Raw genomic sequence first — 21780 nt, 5'->3', positions numbered from 1 at the left:
TTAGAGAAGTTTCACATGAAAAAGCAACAGAAATCTTCCAATAGCAACTGGCAAGTAATTTCCAAGGCAAGGAAGCAGAATTTTCTTCTATCTGCACAGGAACACTACAGCAGACAAGCAAGCTAAAAAAACCTGAAACTAAAAAATTTCCAACTCCACTACAGCAAATGAAAGAAAAATACAGCTATGTCATTATTTGCATTCATCCTTGTTGCTGGAGCTAATTCAACAGGAAGAACTTTCTCAAGCTCTGCTAGTTTAAAGGCTTCCTGCTAGTATTTCCCAACTGAAAGAGTTCAGGGGAGTGGCCCAGTTTATTTACCTATACATAACACCAGCAGGTGGAATTTGAATTAATACACCCACTATATGTGTTGCCTCAAGTTTCAAACTGCACTTCGGGTCTGAAAGTGTGTGTTCAGACAGGTCTCATAGTCACTTTGAAGATTTTGCCAGGCTCCCTCTGACTCTTTAAAGTTTATTTGAAGAAATGGGTACATGTCTGTATGCAAAACACAACTGATTAGAGGAAAGGTTAAAATCTTTTCTGCCTGTAACCAGTTCTGGATTATGAAATATTGCAGACTAGAAAAAAAATTAAGGATTCAGTTTCTTAATATTTAAAAATCATTTTCAAGTCACCTTTATATCTGTGGTATATACAAGAACTGTATATAATCCAATAAGCAGACATTGCAAAGCAGACAAGCTTGAATGCTTGTGAAGTCCCTCTACAAAACAGCCAGAGAGGTGTCAATATTTATACTGTGAGAAAATGTGCAAACAGAAGGATTTTTTATTACTTAAAAAAAAATAAAAATGGCAAACATATGTGATCATCAGGGATAAATCCACCTTTGTATAGTATTAATGAAGAAAATGTGTCTGTATGTGTTTGAGCCATAAATCTTTGCCAATACCAATTGGCAAAGTCTCAGCTACAAAGCTATGAAGGAAAATACTTTGAAACCTTCAAATTGCAATGTACACAATCTAAAAGTAAAGCACATGATAAAAGCAGTGTGATTTGAACTGACCTAGGTATATAGTTCCTATTTGAGTTACCAAGGAAGTACTCCAGACAGCAACTAGCATCCCACCACAGAAAGTACTCCGAAGCAAACTGCCTCTTTTCTGGATACTATTCCTCACATGAATGTTGGAGTGCAGACTCCTTTTCTGATAGCAAGGTGGATATGTGCTTAACTGGCCATGTTTAAACCACAGTTGGAAGAGACAGCAGGAGAGCTCCACCTTTTTGGCCAGTTAATTGACTAAAATGTTTGTCAAGAGAACTAGACACAGTTCCCCTTAATCCTCCCTCTTCACAAGCTCTATGTGCTCTGACACCTCCTGTCTCATCTCTCAGTTGTAGCAGAATGCAGATAATCTGTATGAGCAATGAAAGATTGACCTAGATTGGTAAGAATGCCCAAATTCAGGCTTCCTCTGCAGACCAAAGCAGGTTTCCAGCAGGAAAGTAAATTCATTCAGTGAAGTCATGCTGGAGCAGTCTTTTTTTTGGTGGAGGCACCTGAAGTATTGTTACAGCTGTCAAAATGAACCTATAGGTTTTAGGCTTATGAAAACACAATCACAAGCAAAAGAAAAAAGCCCAATTGAGACACAGAATTTAAAGTGCTTCTCTATTAAATCACCCCACCTGATTTGAAGTTTCATTGATAGCTTCCAGAAGTTTTTCAACAGCCGCCTGAAGTCGAGAACTAATATTCAGAATGAGCTCTTCATTTTCAGGATCTATTTCCATGCCACTTTCTGCAAGATGTTGGCTCAGCAGTCCTTCACCTGCTGTTCCTGACCACATGTTAATATCATCATCTCCCAAACTACTACCATGATATAAGGAGCAGGAGTCTGAGAAAAAAAAAATAGTTACCTTTTCACACAGACTCTTAGCAATTAAAAACATGAAAAGCTGTGCAACTGAGTTACAGTAAGAAAGACAACTCCAAAAATGATTAAAATATTCACCTTAGTCACAAAAGCAGAAAGGGAAATACTGCATACTAAAATTCACACAAACAAGATAAACAATGCGTTAATTAAAAAGAAGCAGGAATGCAAGAGAAAAGGAGATATTAACAGACAATATTTTAGACATACTTTCAGTATGCCAAGGGGCTCTGACGCTCATCTTTGAACTTTTGTTACGATCAGTAACCCTTACTACTCAGCATAACTTGCAATAATACTTGCAAGATTGTCTTTAAAATACAAATCAGTTAAAAAACCCCAAACAAAACCAACAGCAGACTGTCAGTCCCTGTTTCCCCAACATCCAATTATGTTACTATGCATTAACACAAAATTGTTCAAGTCAGTGAAACAAACTCCAGTGAGTAAAAGGAAAGGTATGCATGCAATTCAGCTTCTTAGGACAAACAGACTGGAATGCAGAACAACAATATTCAGCATGGTTATTAGAGAACTGAAAATTTACTAAAATGGGTAGCTGAACAAATCAAATACGGTGCAGCAGGACTGCAACTGTTCCTGCTGCTGGGCCAACTGGCACCTGCCTGCTTCTCCATCTTCCTGAGGTCTGATTCCATTTAAAGACATTATCCATTCTTTCTGAAAAGTCAGACACACAAGGTTTGCCTATGGTATTAAACTGATAGCAATTCCTTTAGAAAACAGCAAATTTGCTGTATTTAGAATTCAAGGCTGTATTTAAGCAATGCAAGTGCAACCGAAGTCTTGAGATGTTTTAAAATCACGCTTTTGGTATGAAAGAACAATACAGTAGGTATATCGTGACAGTTGAAACTATTGTTGATAAAGTCTTTTAAAAATAAAGAAGTGTTATGCCCTTAGACTGGCAGATCTGAAAAGTCAGAAATAAATGCTAATGTGGAGAGTTTTTTAAATGACAATTTATTTAAATAAAGTATATTTCTGGAATATATTTAAAGTAAGTATTTTGGTATGTTGCATTTTTTTAACAATTAGATGCTTTTGCTTAGGATTTTCTCAAAAGTATCTAATTTTTCAGGAAAAGCAGCATGATTAAATGAATTAAGAATAGTCAATGCCTGTTTAGCAATGAAGTTTCAATACTGGGTCAACTTCCTGGTTACTCCATGAATTGTGACTGCTGAACTAGAACAGTCTGTTTAGCTATTGAAATTGAATTGAAATTACAACAGGTCAGTCTCACAAATTGCCTTTAAAAATGTAGTTAGATCTTGTTGTTTTTGCCTCCTAACCAGGCAGGCAAATAATACTGGCAGGCATATAATAATATGAGCACTCTTGTTGATGTTGTTTGCACCTATCAAGCAAGTCAGATTCTAGTTTGAGTTTTGTTTTTAGCTTTTTTGTAACAAGCTGCAACATGATTTACCACCCGGTGTACTTAATATACATTCCTACCTGCAAGTATTCTGACAATAATACCTGCCGCCATATATATAACCCATACACAACAAACTAATCTATAGTGATTTCAATTGAGGAAGGTTTCAATTGGTTTACTTTTCTCTTAAAATTGCTAAGATTTTTCAAATGCAGATGCATTTAGTATTTTTTTTTTCTTTTAGTTGTATTATTACTGTTTCATATCTCCTTTTAGATATTAGGGATATAATGTTACAAACTGTTTTCACACTCCAAAGGCAAAAAAATAGAAGCACACTATATGCACGAGTTGAACGAATAACCAGATGAGCAGAAGATAGATTCACATGGCACCTTTCATCTACACAGGATTTCAAAGCACTTTTGAGTACTGCACTTTGGAATGGCAGTCATAAACTCCTGTAGTGGAATCACCCTAGCAGTGGCTGGCAGTCATTTTCTGCCAGCACACTAAATATTTACAATGGGTTTATAGACCATAAAAGCTTTCCCATAACACCCTAATATTCCAACCCTCTGCAGTACAAGGAAGGCTGCAAAATTAACAATTTCACCTTTTTATATTCAATAGCATTTTGATATCTTACCACCCAAATTTGGGCTGTGTTTCAAAATATATCAATAGTGATGCAGAAGCTTTAATATCCTCAGAGTAGAAAGGACCTTAATTTGAGATGGATATCGAGCAGCATACGTATTTCCAAATGCTGTGCCAAAGTATTGGTTAATGACTGAGGTGAAGGAAAATATATTTCCTACTGAGCCACCAACACACTTACTGCAGCACCTGATGCTCTTTGGAGGCCACCCATCTTAAGAACTGACCAGGTAAGACCCTGCTTAGCTTCAGAGATCTCACAAAATAAAAGCTCACAGTACAGTAGCACAGCTATAAACAAGATAAAACAATTACATATTAGTTATTGCACAATCTAATTCTTTCCTGATGGAGTACAAATCATCTAGGTAATGTTCTTGTTTTCCTTCTCAGGTTTAACCCATAATTCATGTCTGTCACCCTTCTATTTCAGTAAATGATTTGCTTGAGAGGTACATCTGAATTGTGCAATGATGACTGTGTGTAAAATACAGATTTTGTATAATAAAGATTATACAAAATGACCGCAGACATGTGCAGTTGGTTGCAAAATCATCTGAACTGTCTGTCTGGAAACTTCTGAAAAAAACTTAAAAACATTGATTGCAAGTCAGAATGTAATTTTTAAAAGTCAGGTTCAGAATATGTCTTTTACATTAATAATGTCACTAATATTATTATTTCTTCTTGCCAGTGACCAGAACAGAACCAACGGGCCTACCAACTCATAACAAGACTTAAAACTCCTGTTTTGTTTATGACAATTCTTTTGTAATTTGCTTCCATTTCTTCTTGATAAATACAAAATAAATCAACATTAAAACATGACTTTGTTATATGAAATATCTTAAAACAAAATATCATTATTTGCCTGAAACGTAACTATGAAAAATGAGGAAAGTAAAAGTGAGCTGTCACTGAAAGTATAGTTTGGCACATGGAGACTTTAGTAGTCTCAAAGATAACAAAAGACCACAACAAGTGTCAAATGCACAAAAAACTTGTAATAATTCTGTTTATACCATGGGGTTGGCAACCCAAATGATAAATGTAGACAACCATATTACGATTTCTACAAAATGGAACTTAAGAACACAAATTCACATTAAATATCTTCCTATGTGCACAGCAGAAGTCTCTCTATCTTTTTCCCCTCAAAATGGTCTTAGTACACAGCAGCTCAGTACAGCATCTTTCCACATGATTTTCAGTGGTGGAAATAAGAAATAGAAACATTGCTCACTCTCATTAATCACCCCTGGCAGCTTAATGTCTAATTCCCATTTTGTTTATCCTTCTATGGCTGTTCAGTCTCCCACCCTAACAGAACTAAATCAAACTCCTCTTTCCTACAATTTTGTTTTTCAGTCAATATAAGATAATTAATAGACTATAACTGACTTAAGTAAAACTATCATCTCTTTGTGTAAACTCTCTCCTGGTAATGAAAAAAAAAAATCAACCAAAGAAATAAAGGTTTATATTGTTTCCTTTTCCATGGAGCATACAGTTCAGTACATCAGATGTCATGGCCCACTAATTCTTAAGAAAAGTGCTTAATTACACAGTGCTTGCTCAGAAGTTTCAGATACAGAAGTTGTTTATGAGCTGCCAACTGACATTTATGAAGCAACACATATTTTGCATCATGTAGAGACAGTATCTCATTTTACTCCTGGGACTTCACTTAGGAATTAACTTAGGGGTTACAAATTCAAAACAAAGAATCAGTCTTGTGGCAACACAGTGTTTAGCTATTTACTACCTTTTTTCCTGGTACACTGCTCAGAAATAAGGAGCTCAGAAGGTAGGCAAGAGGGTTTAATATTCAAGGAATGCCATAACCTCGCAGGCTTCTCCAGAGCAACCTGCATTACTGCAGTCCCTCTACCCAAGTAAACTCACCAGATTACTGAGCACAAATGCCATTCCAATGATATGTTTTATGACTGAAATTTGAACTTTACTCACTCTTCTAGAAATAAAATCCTGAGCTTGCAGATAACCTAGTCAATGTCCCTCTATAAATGCACTCTATAAATCAGGTGTGGTTATAAGTATATGATCTTAACGATTCAGCTTTTAAAAATGCTGAAACTCAGCAAAAACACTTAGCTGAGTTTTGCTTGTCAATATATATGGATTACATTCAGAAGGTCAGAGAGAATTCCCTTCAATAAATACATTATTTTACTACTTTATTATTAGATTTTTATTAGTATAAATTCATTCCTACAGATTTCCTAAATGATTAAAAAGTAAGATCTGTTTGGCTGGGTACAGAAAATACAGTAACATGCACAGTTAAAAAAAAAAAACAACAGTGTCTACATATTTCTTACTTCCATAAAATAATGGGGAAAAATTTTAAAATTTGTCCTCTCAGGCCATTTAGTGTTAATATAGAAAATGAAAAACAAGAATCCCATTGCTGAAAATCCTAACAGAATTGGTCGTCTAATTCCTTTTGAAGAAACACTTTAGAAACAATATAACTATTACTATGGCTTCATGACTCCAGAAATGGATGCTCCCATATTATTTTGAGAGCAAAAAAGTACTGTGAATACAGCCCCAGACACACATTATAAACCACACATTCAGCCATTATAGCTACTGTAAGCTTATCTCTTCTTTAATTTTCACTTTTTACTTTGGTTACTCCTTCCTTCATTGTTATTTCTGAATGTAAAGAAACATGCAAAAAGAACACTTGAATAAACTACTGGTAGGTGGACAGCTTGAATGCTGCTCTGTACCAAGGAGGGGCATTACAAGAACAAACACCTGCTTTCTTACAGGAGAGTGAAACCTTACATACCTCTTCAAAATACACTAATAGCAAACACATTCTATCACTAACAGAATGGAAGAGAGCTTTTTTCTACCTGAAGAGACTCCTCTTTCATCAGAAGACTTCATAAGAAATTAGCAAATCATTCCAATTACAGGGCATGTTGTGTGTTTAGACAGCAGCACTATGACAGCCAAGTAAGTCAAAATGACAAAAAAGATATTTTTTAACTGTGTTTTGCTACATGTATGTAATGCAAGTAATCCATATTAAGAATTGTTAATGACAATAATTAGTGACATGTACAAGTATACACACTGATGTGCAGGAGCAGGCAAAAAATAAGATCAGAAGCTTAGTTATCCAATCTGCTATTTGAGGAAAAAGGCAAAGCCTCAAAAGCCTGAAGTTTCAAAAGATAATTTCTCTCACAACTAAATACAGTTGTATGTATAGAAAACAAAAGTTACTTTTTTAAAAAAATGAAACAGTAGTACCAGAATAAAACTGCTGTTAATTTGAAAACTTCAGAAACTTGTTAGACTACAACTTTATACATTTCATTGCAGATAACCTTTTGAGTGATCAATTGAAGATGTCTCTGTGCTACAAATTCATGCAACCTTTCTCAGTTTGCCCCAAGGCTTAATGTGACCTATATTTAAAGCCAGATGGAATCAATAACATGCAATAATCTACATTTCAAAAAAAAAGAGGTAAAGTTCACTTTCATTTACCAGTTGTATTATTATCCTCTTAATAGACACTTTCTTAATACTGAAATGTAGTATTTGACTTCCAGTTCTTTTTCTCATTCCTAGCAGTTAAAATTCCAGCCAAATCTAGACGTATAATGTGTTTGAGGTTGAACTGATCTGTTGTTCAATAGCTCCCCACAAGATCCAGGATGCATGTCACAACCTTAATGTACCCAAATGGCAGTACAATCATGCACCTACTCTTGCCCAAAAGAGAAATGGACAGACACTATCCTAGTGCAGTCAGAAGAAAATAAAAAGAGCCCAGCAGAGCTCTTTGACACTGGTATGTAACTAACTACACCATCAAAATGCTCCTTCAGTCTTGTGTCAACTAGTGCTCCTGGAAACAGCTGATGGGCAAGTGCTGGCAGTTGAGAAGTCCTTGGAACTGCGTCCAAAACTGGATTTGCATGCAAACACTTCTTTAGGAAGCATTAATGACTTCTATTATGAAGTCCATAAGCACACATATACGGGCTTGTCCCCTACCAGCTTGCCCTCAGTGACCAGCAGCATGCCTCTGTACTTTTAGTGCACTGGTGGAGATACAGCCCTTGACACTAGCTCCCATTTCCCACGTATACACAGGAGGGTGTAAGTGGTGCAATATGCCATGGAGCTATGTTTCATTCTCTTTACCTCCATCAACAGAAACTTTTTCTTCCTTGACTTCTCAATCACTTTCCCATTCTGTTGCAGACTTTGCAACAGGACCCTAGATGTGAGTTGTAACTGATGTGGAGAATGGCCCAGACAACTCCTGAAATGTTGTCTCTGAAGTAGAGATGTCATATCCATTCAAATGAAAAATAGGTTGGGGGGGCTTTTTCCTTAAAAAAAGTTTAATTTAAAATATCAAAACTAAGAGTATTTAAATTTATCATTAAAACATGCAAATGATACTTATGAAATATAAAACCATACAATCAGTACCTTTTTCATACCCCACACGGATGCAGGGTTTTATTGACTCCTCTGTCTCAGTGTCCCACCCAGCTTGTTTGGAAGCCTGGACTTTCCCAGATCGATCCAGTAACCCAAGAACATGCTGACCAATTGTCTCCTCCATTGCTACAGTTGTCTTCACAACTTCTAAAAGAATCTTCATGAGTTTTTCATTAGCCTTCATCACATGCCTGCAGGACAGAAACTAATCAATCCTCTGATCTTTCCCTGATTTCCAAGTGGGTTGTAGCCTTTATACACCCTTGCAACCAAAGAAGATTTGCAACTGAAATAACAAAACTGAGATTTCTTTTTTAAGGCTAAACTCTACATCATATAAATACTAAATACACATTTGTGTTAAAAGTCAGTTCTTTTTACAAAATATATAAAAAGTCAAAGTACTTATCACTAGCTCTACTTTTATCTTGGTGTTTTATCTAGTTATTCTTTTAAAGCGGAGGTCTGCTTTTGCCTGGTATTCATTATAAAATTAATCCTTTCTCAAATGACAGTTAAGAAAATTGTCCCTCTACACAGATCAAAAACTTTACAGAATAGTAAAATGGCATTATAAAATAAAACATTCGTACTAATATAAAATTAATTCACATATGTACATACCATATGTATATAAATATATGTGTATAAACAATGTTTATGATTCAATGTGTGTAATACAAAATATATAGTAAAATAGGCTAAGATTTGTCTCATCCTCTATAACATTACATGGTTAGGTTTTATAAAAAACAAGACATTATTTAACCTAAAGTACATACACTTAGAAATATTGTTTTCTAGAACAAAATGTGCACATTATCATCAGCCAGAATAAAGCTTATAAATATTATTAATTTAACAGCAAGAACAAGATTATCAAAATTTAAGAAAAATATTTTCTTAACAGTTCTAAGCACCTTTCTTTAGAAAGAAGAGCTGAAGGTGTTTCATCAGGCTTTCTTCCCCCATCTTCATGCTCAAAGAGCTGCTCTCTTGCATCCTTTTGGTTTTCATCTTCATTCTGAGTAAGTTTTGGCAGAGGGAGAGAAAACAAAAAGGACAGGAATCCTGTCATGCCAGAATCAACATATTCTTCTTACATATGGCAGGATATGAAATTTACAACCTAAATGAGTTGCCATTTCCTTTGTAATACTTCCACACCAAATTACAAATAAAGTAATACTCTTACTATATGGAAAAAATATTAACAAAAACAAACCAGGAAATCCAGGGCAGGGCCAATTAGAAAGAACTTTGTTACACTGATTAAACAGTTGTTGTATTTTCTGTTTGTGTTGCCATAGCAATATGAAAAAGTGAGTTTACTTAAGGAAATAGCTGTAGCAATAATCACCACCTTCAAGCTTCTGCTTACCTGAAGTCAAAAAGCTATGTTTACCACTATCACCTCTTGAATCACAGCTGCTCTGCTCCAGCAATACCCAACATCTTTTAGGAAAATATATTACACAGAACAAATAACAGCGAACAGGAATCTTTTACATGCCACGGTTGCCCAGAAAGTCAAAGTCCGTATTTACCTCTGTCTGTGTGCTGTTGTTCTGTAACTCACAAAACAGCCTCTCTTTTCCGGGTATGGAATGTTGTTTTAATGATTCCAATTCTTCTAAAAGCATTCTCTCTCTTTCTGCAACCAGGCTGTCATTCTCCATTGAGACACGCTAAAAAAGAAATGTTAGAGAGGCTCACACAGTTTTTTAAGCTTCTGAGTAAAGTGAGTCCTGTCACTTCTAATTCTTTACAGACACTGAACAAGGAAATTTCAGTCTGTCTCTTTAAATCATTATAAAATCACTGAAAGCTTTCTAGAATGGAAAATAAATATTTAAAAATACTTAAACCTTCCTTAAGATTTTCATACCATTTTTATGCTCTTTAGGAAATACAATGATCACAATGCAAACTGGAGAGAATTTCTCAATATTACATGCTGTAACATGCTTTGCACAAGACAAAAGATAATAACAACAACTTATTTTTATAAAAATCCTACACACATTCTCTTTTAGAAGAGCTAGAAGTGTTCATGGCTTAAACACAATGCATATATTTGTATGTAGTTCATATGAACATACATACTTGGAATTAAAAACCAAAAAAACCCCAGTATCCTAAGTTCTACTTAGTGATTTTTATCAGTTATAGGAATTTGAAACCCTGACAAAGATGCAGTTACAAACTGAAAAAAAAAAAAAGGTAAAAGGAGAAAGTATCCATACATCAAAAGGAAAGATCAGGATAAATTATTCTACGACACCTTCAAAGCAGCTAGGAATGATGTTGCTGAAAAGGATTCCTAAGGTACAAGTGACTGGTTTTCTAGATTCCAGAACTCCTTGAGCCCAAACTTAAACAGAGTAGAACCAGGTCTGGAAAAGGTCTCAAGCTCCACTCCACAGTGACAGCAAAGAATTTTAGAATTCGCTGATTACTAGCTTCATGTGCATTTTGGTAATGTTACGCTGTTGAAATTAAATCAGAGCAAGATATATTCTTCAGGATTCTTTTTACTTTGTATTTCAGTGTAAGGAATCCTTGAAAGACATGTCTATAAATGACATTACTGAATTATTATTAATCAAGATAAACTAATGAGTTTCATTAGCACACCTACCGTAGGCTTTGAATAGATATGGACTGACAGCAAGTTAAGTTTGAAAAGGCAAAGAAATATTGATGTTTCCCACCAAACCCCACAGACGTTGTTTCATTCTAAAAGTTGGTAAGGACTTATCTCCCAGAATTGGGGAAAAAAAACCCAAAACGCCAAAACACAATGTTGCAGGAAGCCATTGATACTGTCCAAATCAGAATGATGAAAAATGAATTTTTTAGTACTTCTAGTCATGGCTGGTGGCTTCATTGATGTAAATGGCTGCTTGCCTGCATCCTACACAGGGCCATGTATCTGGGAGGTGGCATGATTGGCAGTGCATCCACAATCACTCTCTTCTGGCTGCTGTGCAGTACTGCAGGTTTGCTCCACGTTTACAGAAGTCTAAATCAATTAATCACAGCCTGAGCTATGATTAAAGCTGTATGTCTTCTATAAATATATGCATATATGGGTTTGCATGTACACACAAACACACACACAAAGGTATGTGTGTGTGCATGAGTGTGCATGCATGCACACGATAAATATGGGCATGCCTCTCTCTCCCTCTAAATAGATATAAATGCATAAATATGAATCTGCCTGGTGATGTTCCTTTGTTAACCCATATTAACTCACTGGCTGAATTCTGTATTACCTCAGCTAATTGCACCTTAAGACTCTCCAGCTCAGCTAAGAGTTGATCTTGATTTTCTTTCTGACGCTCCATTTGCTGCATGTGCCCCTGCCTCAGTAACTCAGTTGCCTGCTGGTGCTCCTGGTACTGCCGCACGAGCTCCTGCCGCATGTCCTCCAAGCGCTCCTCGTACAACAGCAGCTGACTGGATGCTTCTGTGTCTGTGTCCGTGGCCACCACCTCACCGGGGTGCTGAAACAGTGCATCTACTTTAGCATCTTATTTTTAACATTTAAATAAATGTATAATATCTAAATATATCTAAATATATATATATATATATATATTTACAGTCCAGGTTTAGAATTATTCTCCATTTAAAAAGGTAATTTTTTCCCAATAACTCTCAACAGTATTAACTTTTATGCTTTTTATGACTCCTTTTTATCTTATTTATTTTAGCTCAGCCCCACCCCATGTTTGTGAAATGCTAACTATATGCTTTACATTGCTTTAATAATTTTTGTGTAATAATTGTTGTGCTGATGTCCTTTATCACAAGAGACTCAAACAGTTTAAGCATTATTTTTAGCCTGTTCTTTGTATAAACACTAAAATATAACCTAGCTTACAAAAAAGTCTTTATACAATTTATTGTCTGCAATATAGCTGGCATCATATTCCCTCCCTCAGGCATACACACAGAAAAGAAGGGTAGATAATTTAGGTCTGAAGTTGTCAACCCTGTGATAGGGAAAAGGAAATATTTAAATGGAATTTTCATCTTAATATTTTCTTTGCTGTTTTTTATAACACTTACTGGTGTTTCTTCTGCTGTAAGACCTTTGTTATGGGAAAAAAGTTCTTCAGAAATCACTGACTTATGTGTTGTTGTCTGTCCTAATATGCAATCAGGGCTGCTATTAGAATGAAGCTGTTCTCCAAGTGAGTTGATCTCTCCAGACTCTTCACGGAGTTCCTTACAAAGTGATTTCAATCCTTCTTCATTCTTACTGCCTTTTCCAGTTGCTTTCGTAAGAAGGCTATCAACCTCTTCCTCACTGTGCTGCTTCTTAATTCCAAAATGTATTCTCTCTGGATGTGCAATATGCACTGGTGCTTCTTCTTCCTTCTGCCTAGCAATTCCTGACAATTCAGTCTGTTTGGCAAATGCTACACTCATTGACACAATAACCTGAAAAAATAAGAGAAGTCTGAATTAGTTTATGCTTCACAGCATCTCCTATTACTGAAGAAATCTCATAGATGACCATCAACAATAAAAATATAAGTTTTCCCAGAGGACAACAAAAAAAAAGGATAAAAGAACAAAGATATCTTGTCAATCTTGAAAATGGTCACATCTTAAAATACACACTATATTTAAGGTAGTTTAATGAACTACAATGTTGTTTTCCATTACAATAGATTATTTAGCATGGAAATATCTTTTTCATTTTTTTAAAGATCCTATTAGATGATTTCAAAAAGTGCTGGCAAACAGACTTAAGAGCAGCAGTGCTAAGTTTTTTCTATCTAGCCAAGCATCCTATGCCAAAGTTTGACTGACAGGGAATTTTGGACTGTATAAAGAAAGCAGTGCCATGTGCTTGGTACTTAGCCCAGGAAATTCTAGATTTGGAATACAATGATTTATAGCATAAGCTACAAAAAGTGTGAAAAAATTGTATAATAAATTCAGAATTGCTACACTTGAAAACACCAAACTCTTCCTTTCCAGAAAATGTTTGTCTTTTGAACTTAAACTGATCTTGACCAATGCAACATTTGTTTCCTCATAAGGAAGGGTTTTCTTGGCAGCAGATAAGAGAATATTTTTTGTATTCTGCAAAAAAAGTGGAAACTTTACTGCAAATCAGAAAGTAAGTAAATCCACAAACATATATACTCTACCTACAAAATCTTACTTTTAATTTTCATGTTTTAGTAACCAGATCCAAAGAAAAACTATGCATTTTACACAACATATTAAAATGCACAATAAAATATGATGAGAAAATAATATTAAACCATTAAGTGCAAAAGTCTTTTGAACTGACCTGCTGATAAACTTACGGTAGCAAGAAATACACTCTAAGTCTCTGGACTTTTAAAATAAATTCCAGTGCAGGATATGGTAGCATGTTGTCTATTTCCCTTGAAGTTTTAAACACTAACACTACAACCCATATGAACAGGAATTTTGAGTTAGGAATAGGACATAGAGCTAAGAATCCCCAAAATGTTCTAGAATTTTTAAAGACTTTCCTATTCAGAAGTCAAATGAACTATTCCTTGTAAATAAATCATACAAAAGTTAACATATGCTACAGCAACTGCCTAAATAGTTGGAAATGGCAAATAAAAATGACAAATGACAGATTTTTTAAACATATTTTAAAGTAACGAAATAAAAAGTAATACCTTTGCTACTTCTTCTTCTAATCTTTCTTGGTACTGCTTTTGGAGCAACTGAACAACATCCAGATCATTCTGCATTTCCATCTCCCTACCAAGCTGTAAGAAAAACATGAAATCTCAATTCATGTATTAGTTTCAAGTTTAAATCCAGCAAGAGATTATTTCCCTCAATTAGGTTTTCTTCATCTCATACAAATCACATAATTTTGTACCACAACACAGAAGAACTGGGTAGAACACTTTGCCTTGTTTCTGCTTCAAAATGAAATTTAAAAGTTGGGTTTGCAACAACTCTCCTTCCAGCACTATTTGAAATGCCAAATGCAGTGAAACCAGTTCAGGGAGCACAGAATCACAGTACAAAACAACATTACTATTTTGCAAAATGCAGAATTTTTGAGCCAAGTTTCCAGCACTCCTAGGGGAGGAGTCTGGGGTCTTTCCCAGTTGCACTTGTTCTCTTAAAATCTTTGGGGTTATTTTTTCAAAATTTCTTCTAAACTGTGCAGCATGTATAACGAAAGTCCTGGTATTTCACTTAAACTGCTCCTTTCATAACTCGTGTTTAAAGAAAACTCACAATATTTTAAAGTTTCCTGAAGAAATCTCAGAATTTGAACACTAATTCTCTCCCACTTTAGTCAGAAGCAGCCAACTGAAACGTCTTGTTTCAGAGACAAAATAAAGAAAATAAATTTAAACCCATCAACAATAAAGCAAGTTTTCTTGATCATAATTCCCAGATATGTTTTTCAAAAAGAAAATTAAATATTTTGCCCCTAACGTGGACTGTCTAATAGTTTAGTACAGTACTAAGACGATAACTACCATAATCTACTAAGTATTAGTGCATAATTCACTTTAATCTAAGAAGGCAAAGCATATAAATTATGTCACTCTTATATATATTAGCTATCAACTGAGTCACATCATACCTCTAATGCTTTATCTGCTTTTTTCTGATGAAGATTTTCTGTGCACTTTACTTTCCTGAAGACTTCTTTTAACTTTCTTTCTGAATCTGTGGATACACTAAAAAGGTACAAAAAGCAGAGAGGGGAAATAATAATTAAAAAAAAAAATCAATATTTTACCCATGACTTGGTGAAAACCAGAATGTGTTAACTGGACCTAAACTTCATCACAAACTTTATTATTATCTTTCATTCTAGAAAATAATTAATTTCTGGCAACTACATCTACACAAGATGTCTTTAGATGTAAAGGATAATGCCTGGAGTTTTGAGGACTAAATGTGGTCTACTAAGTTGAAGTTTTAAAATTACTGCTATAAAGCTCATACATATGAAATTACTTTTATACATTATTCCATTTATCAAATCTTCCTCTAGTAACTATAAATGCCACACTACTCAATTTGCAATGTTTATGTCATTTCTTCATAACACTCTTAACACCTCTTTAAGGAACAAAACTACAGAAGAGTAATATGTTTATAAAAAATGTCTCCAATTCTGAAATAGAACACAGAGCTTTACACAAATGGTTATTTTAAACACTTCTTGAAGGAGCACAAAGCTATAATCATTAAAAAAACGATGAATACCTTGTGTGATCAGAGGATACCACGGCAATCTGAAGCTTATCCTGCAGATGGACAAGCTCTGTAGTGTACCTCTCTTGACTTTCTTTCAGCTGCTGCTGGAAATAGGACCGGAGGTGTTCCAGCTCTTGAGCATGCTGCTTCTCAAGTTGTTTTTTAAGGTTCCCTATCTCCTTTGAACAGTATTCTTGAATTGTACAATCTGAATATAGGTTATGTGAAGCAGGGATTGAGAAGGACAGATGGACAGAAAGAAAAAGAAATAAAAAAAGAACAAAAGAAAGAAAAAAATGGAAGAAAGAACAAACAAAAGTATGAAAGAACAAAAGAATGAAATATCAAAAGAAAGAAAGAAAGAAACTATATTAACTTCTTCACAAATATTTAGCAGTGAACTGAATAATTAATGTAGTTAAAAAAAATTTTTGACATCCGGTCAACTACTTTTCCGTAACAAAGAATGATAACCTAATATTCCATTTTGCAAAATAATATTTGATATGGGTAACATTGTTATTGTGGAAAACTAGAAAATACTAAACCAAAAATGTATCATAGAATATACTTCTGAAAAAATTTACTGAATTAAGAAAATCAGAGTATTGTACTGCAAAATTGGAAAAAATCCCTTATGTTCTAGCTGTACTAAGATATAAATCAGTTACAATTAAAGTCATTGTCTTTTTTTTCTCTCTGAATATGCATACTTTAAAAACAGCATATACATCTTTTTACCCATTAGATTCTGTGAAGGCATCTGCAGACCTTCCTTTCCTATTTCCATATGGATAGGTTCCTCTTCTTTCCTCCTTTCTGAAGAAGATAGCCTTGGTTCCTTGACCTAAATAATAACCAAGTAAATGCAATTAACAACAATTTGTCTAGTAGTAGCACAAAAATATTATATCCAGTGCTGCACTCCCAGTATGAAAAAGGAATGGACATACTGGCACGAGACCAGCAGAGAGTTACAAAGGAGATGGCAGGCTTGGAGCATTTGTTGTACTAGGAGAGGTGGAAGAGCTGGGCATATATAACGTGAAGAAGGCAAAGTTGCCCATTGTGCTCATGAAGTATCAAAATTCAGCTGGACACAGTCCTTGGCAATCTTTCCTAGCTGACACTGCTTTGGGCGAGGGGCTGGGTTAGATGAACTCCAGAGGTGCCTCCTAACCTCAACCAGTCCACAATTCTGTGACATGGACAGCAGTTTTCTCCCTTATCTCAAATCACTGCCTTGCTCTGCCACTCAACCAGGATACACACATTTTCAAACAATTCCTCAGTCATCCAGAAGGAATTCATGCAACAGAGAAAATTCAAATGCTCATCTACTCTATGCTATAAAAGTTTACCTGTTTACACTCTGCCATCAGCTGTGTCTGAAGTGCTTTCAACCTGCTGTACTCTTCCATTATCTTCTGGAGAAGTGCATCCATACGTTCTTGCACAGTTAAATTACACAAAGAACCAGGGACTTTAAAAAAAGAAAATGAACATTTTACCATAAATTTTAATACAAGTGATTTGTTCACAAGTTCTGCCCTGAAGAATTTTCTGGTAAACATTACAAAATACTGAAACAAGTGAAGCCCTTCCAGATTTTGAACACATTTTTATATTTATTGATACACATGCATTTTTTTTGGTAGGACTGCTAGCTTCTTCTACAAAAGGAGGAAGAGAAAGAGAAAAACCCCAAAAACGTTTTTCCACCAATATCCATGAAAATGAAAACAGCGTAAAAAATATCCATAACAAAAAAAAGTGGTTCAGAATAATAAGGAAATCTCTAAAACAGCAATTTAAACACATGCATCAGTACTTGAAAAAGTAATGGCATAATTGCCAGTCTGAAATACTTTAAATAAGTACTTTTAGCCACCATAATAGTACAAAATGATTACCTTGAGGTTGATCTCTGGGTACTGGCAATTCTACACTAATTTTTTCTTTTACAGCAGTTTTACAGAAAACTTCCTGTTCCCTATCAACAGCTTCTACAGCAGCTGAAGAGTATTCAGTCTGACTGTCACACAAAGCCTGTATACCAAATCAAAGTGAAAAATAAACAATTTATTATTATTTTATCAATCACAATTCACAAAGAAAACAAGAAAAACAGGAAGAAAGTAGTATTTTGTAAGCATTAACTTCTGTGAAAATGATGGCATAAATGTTCTGTTGAATCCTAAGAATGCAGACAATCTTTAAAAGTCCTGATAAAAGAAACATATATGAAAAAATTTTTCAGCTAAAGCATAAATGTATATGTTTCCAAATCAGTATTTAATTTGGAACTGCCAAGTATTAAAATCTTGTAGAGAAAAGCCTTCTTTATTAATGTGGAAAGCAACTTTACATTTTAAATGTCTCATTCACATAAGCTGCAATTTTATTTAAAAGAGGAATTCCTTAAAGCAGAAATTTGTATCTTTTTAGGGATTACAGCTTATCTTGTTCTTTAAGTGCTGAACAAATCAGACAAATGGAATAAATGGCATAAAAAAGCCAGTAGTGAACAGAATACCCTATGTATGTAGGTGCTATGTGGTCAGCAGAACACTGCCATATTCACACTGGGCAGGCAAACAGAAGATTTATCCATATGATTTCTGAAGATAAGTGATACTTGAAAAGAAACTGCTTGCTCAAAGCACAGAGGGATTCTTTATTTAAAGATTTTGTACTAAAAAAACCCAAATTCAACTTAGAAAAGAAAACCCATAATTTCTCCGACAGCTCAACAAAAGGATCATACAAATAGGCAGCATTTTTCATGCTGTGAAGTAACTCATGCCAAGCACTCTCATTTAGCTGCTACTTTCTGTGAGCCATCATGGAGTCCTGCTTAATCTCTCCTATGGTGGATCTCAAGTTAAAATCCTGCTATTCACTTTCCCAAAGAGGTATGGAAAAAAGTCCAGCAATGAAGAAAAAAAAAACCCAAACCACAAACCCCATCCATTTGAAGTATTTTAGATTTAAAAACTTACAATAAGTGACAGAAACAGCTTAATTTATCTAGAAGTAAGTCTAATAAGTAACTCGATTGACAGTCAAAAAGTACCAGTAAGGGCCATCAATTACTATTACTCTAGAAAAAAAGAGATGCCAAAATATTATTATAGGCAGCTGATATTGGAATGAAGACTAAATATAAGCTTCAATTTTTGACTATAATATTTATCTATTAAAAACAATACAGACAGTAATTTTTTTAGATTGACACTTTAAAGTCTTTGAAAGATAAGCTGCAACTAAGAAAGAAATTACTGTCTTATTGCAGATATGAGAGGTGATGTCCTGCGCATCAAGATGTTTTTGAGTGACACCAGACTCTTGCATCAAAAACATACATCCAGAAACAAAGAGAAAGGAAAAAAAGTACTTCCAAACTGCTAGACAGGAGATCAACATTAGCTAGAAGATTAGGACTATGTGTAAGACAAAAGACTTGCCTGGACAAGGACATAAGTTTAGGGAAAAAAATACAAAACCATTTGCAATACTATTTTGGAAGCTCAGGTTTAGCAGTCTCTATTTTGAGATCAATGCAAAGAGAAAAGCTGCAAAGAAAACCTGCAAAAATAATGTAGAAAAACATGATGACTCACTAACCATCACTTTTTGTTTTCCAAATTTTCATTTTGAAAAAGGCTTTTTGGTAAGTCTTACCTGAGCCAGCCTGGAACATTCCTCAGTGACAGCTTCATTCAGTTTTTCTATAAGTCTTTGTGTAGATTTCCCTTCATCATCTACAAATACAAATTATTCATATTATTTTTAAACACTAGATGCACAACATCTTTTCAAAGGTCTAATTTCCTGCCTCAGCGAGGCTGCCTCTTCAGCTTGAGGAAGGACACTTTTTTTGTTCCTCTCTTTATTGTTACAACACATTGACAGTTTCAATTATCACAGTTGAGCTGCACATTCTAGAGAAGCAAGAGTTAAGAAATGGCTTTGTGTATTAGTGACCTCCAAAAAGATACAAGCATACAGATAAATAGTGGAGGGAGAAGAACTTGTGCAAAAAAAAATTAAACAAGAGCAAAGCATGGTATAACAGAAAACCTGAGATAGAAAACCATCATGGTAACATGCTCACTGAGGCAAAAGTAGTACCAAAGTTTACTTAAAGTGTGCAGGGAGTCATGCAGCAAATGCAAAGAAAAGAGAAAAGAACAAGTCTAAAAATACTTTGCTGGTGAATTTGCTTATTATTTTACTTTATAGGTGAATCTACTATACTGTTCTTTACAATTAATTGAGCTAATATAAACAGCAATACTTTTGATTCCTTATTTTTAATATACTTTTTTTTCCAAGTTAACTCAGTAATAGACTGCATATACTGGGTAAGCAATTTGTTGAAGAAAAATACTTCAAAATATGATATAAAAACAATTTATTGGACAGCTAGCTGCACAAACTCTTGTGCTTGTTTGGTTGGGATTTTTTAAGACAGCTTTTCATATAGAGCTTCATTCTCATAATTTTGGTCAAGTTACCTGCTTGTTGAAATTTCAGGGTCTGGAGCTCCAGCTGATGCATTCTTTTAAGATCAGTCATCTCCTGTATATGATTATGAACAAGTTCCTCTTTAAGACTGCAAAGTGCACTCTCTTTTTCTGCCTTCAAGGACTCACAAACCTGGTCTACATGAGCTGAATAAACCAGCGATAGACAAATCCGCTGTGCTTCCATTTGCAGTTGTAAATCAGTCTTTGAATATAAAGACACAATTTAAAAGAGTGAGAAACAAGAAAATAGAAAGACCCATCTTTGGAAATTTCTGAGATTAATAATGTGTTGAATGGAATGCTGCATGTATGGCATGCATAAGGTAAATTTAAATATACATAGTTTGGAAAATTGAGTTTTAACAAAATAGTAAGACATTTCTTCAACTTAAAAATCACATTAAAATCAATAAAACTCAATGTGCTTCAATTCCTGTTTTGCAGCAATAAAATCCCAATGAATTTTAACCCAGTGAAGCAAAAGCAATATCATTATTAACAGAGTAATTAGGAAAGGGTACTCTAAACACAGAGAAAGATTGTATTATTAGCAGATGTTAAAAACATTGATTTTCAAGGCTTGTAGCTCCAGTCTGCACTTGGGGGATGTTAATTGTAAAAGAAAAAAGATGTCTGGGATATGCCAACAGGGACCAACTTAGAACTGAAGTTTGAAAAGGTTTTTAGACATCTCTGGACCACAATGATTTTTAGTTGTGTGGCAGGAAATTGTAAGATCCTTATCATAGCCTTATAAAAAACACACCAACCAATCAACCCATCAAACAAACAAACAAAAAAGCCTAAACCAAACCATCACAAAGCTAAAGCTCTTTTTTATAATCTCACAACTGTTTCCAATGTGGCTTTGGTTGTGATTTTATTTCTTAGGAAATGAATGAACTACAATGCAATATTAGGTGGTTGGTGGTATTAGTTCACTGTTAGGTTGACTTTCATAAAACAGAAAAAAAACCCGTTTAAAAACGCTACATTTTTAAGTCTGCTTAATATCTATTTCCACAGAATGCTTAGTTGCATACAACTTGCAGCATGCTTTGAACTTCGCCAGTGTACATAGATTTAAATTTATATCTAGATTTATGATTCCACACCTAATTAAATACTGGTAACTCAGTACTTAGGTATTTATATTGACAAATAAGAATCCTTTCCTTAATTGTTACCTACAATTAATTAACAATACCGAGAAATACAAGCAAAACTGTGCCAACAAAACTTAAGACAATAGTTGAATGATATGCATTCTCATTATCACATCCTGATACATTTCTTAAAAAAAATATTTGATAATGCAATTTTGGTATTTCACAAGTTTGATATTTCAAAAATTTGGTCAAAGATGACAGATGAAGTTTCATTATTCTTTACATTGTTTGAATGAGTACTTAGAGAACTGAAAAACTAGTCACAGAATAAAAACTTATGTCCAAAATAAGTTTTTCCCTTAAGAAAGTGAAATGCTGCATCAAAATATTAAGTGCTCTGATAGTCTTCTTACATTTTTGT

General features: G+C 34.5%; 1 protein-coding gene across 3 annotated transcripts in view; it reads right to left on the bottom strand.

Moving 5' to 3' along the window:
• The window catches only part of AKAP9 (A-kinase anchoring protein 9), a 106203-nt gene that overhangs the window by 37325 nt on the left and 47098 nt on the right, over window positions 1-21780 (bottom strand). For all 3 annotated transcript variants that reach the window (XM_053948673.1, XM_053948760.1, XM_053948852.1), the window contains 14 exons: window positions 20239-20452; window positions 19403-19482; window positions 17632-17767; window positions 17080-17201; window positions 16460-16565; window positions 15728-15926; window positions 15096-15192; window positions 14164-14256; window positions 12560-12934; window positions 11761-11991; window positions 10027-10167; window positions 9400-9503; window positions 8468-8670; window positions 1664-1875 (listed from right to left, as the gene is read on the bottom strand). In XM_053948673.1, the coding sequence (XP_053804648.1) occupies window positions 1664-1875; window positions 8468-8670; window positions 9400-9503; window positions 10027-10167; window positions 11761-11991; window positions 12560-12934; window positions 14164-14256; window positions 15096-15192; window positions 15728-15926; window positions 16460-16565; window positions 17080-17201; window positions 17632-17767; window positions 19403-19482; window positions 20239-20452 (2313 nt within the window). The remainder of the gene's footprint in view (window positions 1-1663; window positions 1876-8467; window positions 8671-9399; window positions 9504-10026; window positions 10168-11760; window positions 11992-12559; window positions 12935-14163; window positions 14257-15095; window positions 15193-15727; window positions 15927-16459; window positions 16566-17079; window positions 17202-17631; window positions 17768-19402; window positions 19483-20238; window positions 20453-21780) is intronic.

This window comes from Vidua chalybeata, chromosome 1 (assembly GCF_026979565.1).
Source record: "Vidua chalybeata isolate OUT-0048 chromosome 1, bVidCha1 merged haplotype, whole genome shotgun sequence".
NCBI lineage: Eukaryota > Metazoa > Chordata > Aves > Passeriformes > Viduidae > Vidua > Vidua chalybeata.
This window is presented reverse-complemented; position numbering and strand designations above follow the sequence as displayed.